Source organism: Pelophylax lessonae, assembly GCF_965119305.1.
Source record: "Pelophylax lessonae genome assembly, contig: HAP1_SCAFFOLD_1273, whole genome shotgun sequence".
In the NCBI taxonomy this organism is placed as follows: domain Eukaryota; kingdom Metazoa; phylum Chordata; class Amphibia; order Anura; family Ranidae; genus Pelophylax; species Pelophylax lessonae.
The window spans coordinates 876-3,667 of NW_028119115.1; the positions used below are offsets into that span (position 1 = coordinate 876).

Genomic DNA, 2,792 nt, shown 5'->3' on the forward strand with positions numbered 1-2,792 from the left:
CTTTAATTCTATTTCTCGGCTTCTCCCGGCACAGATATTAATAATGTTCTCCGATTGGCAGAATGCTTCTTATTGATTCCACCAAAATATGGAGGCTTCAGGACTGTTTGTTGGCTGAAAGTTTTGCAGCTAATATGGGTCACCTGGTACCTGGCGTGATTCATTCCACTTCCTGTCCCAGTAACCACACAGGATGTGAGGGGAATCTTATCAATGGGGTCACAAATGATTTAACCACAGCAGGACTTCCACCCTTTTTGCTCCTTAAAAACAGAGACAAAGTTTTGGCTGGAGCCGGGATTGGATAAAAATTTAAAGGAAATATTAAGCAAATTTATAATAAAATAATAGAATAGCTAGATAAGTAAAGCAGACATCTCTGGCCATTGTTACCTATAAGTTCCCATTGTTACATTCCATACACAACTGACCCCACACCTGGTAATCATTGGGCTCAGCAATGATTCACTACAACAATGACAGGAGGGGGGGGGGGGGTTGCAGCAAGACAAAGAAAGGGGATCCAATTGAATGCATCCGGTTCATTCTGTGTTTAGACCTTGATTGGTTCAGTTCAGGGCACAGTATTTCATGTTATGATGAAGAGCATAAAGCCCCGTACACACGTAGTGATTGTCGGCCGAATGATCGCTACGTGTGTATGGGCCTTTAGGCTGTATTTTAGACAGCTTCATGAACATTCATGATTTTAGAAGGTGTCCTTCAAACCATTTGCTTATTCTTAACCAAATATTTTTGTTTCCCACAGTTGATCTGCTGACCATCCACCATGACCGACCAATCCGAGTGCAGATTCAGCAATCTGACGGAGGACCAGATCACCATCCTCCACCAGGTCCTATCAGAGGTGACTCCAATCCACGGACGGGGCAATTTCCCCACCATGGAAGTCAAGCCCAAGGACATCATCCGCGTGGTGAAGGACCAACTGGCACAAAAGGACATCGCCATACGGGACATTCGGCTGAATGGATCTACAGCCAGCCACATCCTCATGCAGCAAAACGGCACAAGCTGCAAAGACCTGGATATTATTTTCGGAGTGGAGCTTCCGGGGGAACCGGCTTTCCAGACGGTTAAAGAGATCGTTCTGGATTCCCTCTTGGATTTCCTTCCGAAGTGCGTCAACAAAGAGAAAATCACGGCTCTGACCATGAATGAAGCCTACGTCCAGAAGATGGTGAAGGTCTCCACCGACCACGACCGCTGGAGTCTCATCTCCTTGTCCAACAACAGCGGGAAGAACGTGGAGCTGAAGTTTGTCCATTGTTTGCGGAGACAGTTTGAGTTCAGCGTTGACTCTTTTCAGATTGTCTTGGATACCATCCTGGACATCTATGTAGACAAAGATGGTGAGCTGAGTCCAGATTCGTACCCAACTGTCTTGGCGGAGAGCATGTACGGGGACTTTAACGAGGCGATGGAACACCTAAAAGGTAAACTAATAGCAACCAGAAATCCAGAGGAGATCCGCGGGGGAGGGCTTCTGAAATACTCCAACCTCCTAGTACGGGACTATAAACCAACCAGCGAGACAGAGCTTAAATCCTTGGAGCGTTACATGTGTTCCCGGTTCTTCATCGACTTTCCCGACGTAGCGGAACAGCAAAGGAAAATCGAGTCCTACCTACGCAACCACTTTATTGGGGAGGAGAAAAGCAAATATGACTACCTGATGACTCTGCGCTCCGTGGTGAACGAAAGCACAGTCTGCCTTATGGGACACGAGCGCAGACAGACGCTGAACATGATCACCATCCTGGCGCTGAAAGTCCTGGGGGAGCAAAATATTATCCCCAACGCCGCCAACGTTACTTGTTACTACCAACCCGCCCCTTACATGAGCGACAGGAACTTCAGTAACTACTACATCCCTCAGGGCCAGACCATCTACTACCAACCCTTCCAGTTCCACATACACATGCAGAGCGGCCTTGTGTAGCGCCCCCCTGGTGTCGCATGGTGGTAAAGCAAAGGCCTCTGCGGGAGCAAACTCAAAACTCTCTTGTAACATGACTACTTGTTGTACAAAGTATCGACTCATGTAATACTTAGGTATTTATTTATCTGATTGTGGCGCTTGTCGCTAATTTCCATTTCTCCTGTGCGAGATGTTAATGTCGTTACCGCTCAGAAATGCGGCGATTGATACTGTGATCTTCATACAGAGCGCAAAAAAAAAAAATGATATTTGATTGTCCTATGAGTAGCATTGGACCAACGTTAACGTGCCATAATAAGGGACACGAGGGATATAGGACATTATATGAAGGTGTGTCCCCGGCAGTCCCTGGCTCTCTGGCATGAGAGCGGTTTTATAAAAAAGGTGACCGGTAATGGGCAGCCAGAGACTTAAGGGTGACTCTTCCTTGGGGGGGGGGGGGACTTTATGTCAGAGCAGAGACCAAGGAAGTCCAGTAACCAGCACCCTCCAGTCACAAGCAGGATTTCAGAAGTACACTACTGGAAGCTGCTCTGTGATTGGTGCTTATAAAATCCTGCATATCATTGCTTTGTGCTGCACTCTATTTACTTAGGAACTTTGTTTCATATTGGTTGGAGTGAGGCAAGATTTGGTCCCTTGTTGGATCTACTTCAGATTTTGAGTTTTCTCAGCACCAAGGATGGACAGGCTCTGCCATACAGTTAATGCCTGGGGTCCCATCTCTGTTCTCCATGTAATCATTGAGGGGCTCCCACCAGGATAGACGGGCTCTGCCATATGGTGAACGTCCTCTATCCCCTCTCTGGTCTCCATGTAATCATTGAGG

At 47.1% G+C, this 2,792-nt stretch overlaps 1 protein-coding gene across 1 annotated transcript; it reads left to right on the forward strand.

Moving 5' to 3' along the window:
• The first annotated feature begins 773 nt into the window (after positions 1 to 773).
• Positions 774 to 2,195, forward strand: LOC309544149 (terminal nucleotidyltransferase 5C-like). The gene has a single exon (XM_082276520.1). The coding sequence runs from the start codon at positions 791 to 793 to the stop codon at positions 1,961 to 1,963; it is 1,173 nt and encodes a 390-aa protein (XP_082132646.1). The 5' UTR covers positions 774 to 790; the 3' UTR covers positions 1,964 to 2,195.
• Positions 2,196 to 2,792: the final 597 nt, after the last annotated feature.

Bases quoted from the DNA above. Each gene is read 5' to 3' on its own strand.
- LOC309544149 (XM_082276520.1), top strand. From the start codon at position 791: ATGACCGACCAATCCGAGTGCAGATTCAGCAATCTGACGGAGGACCAG.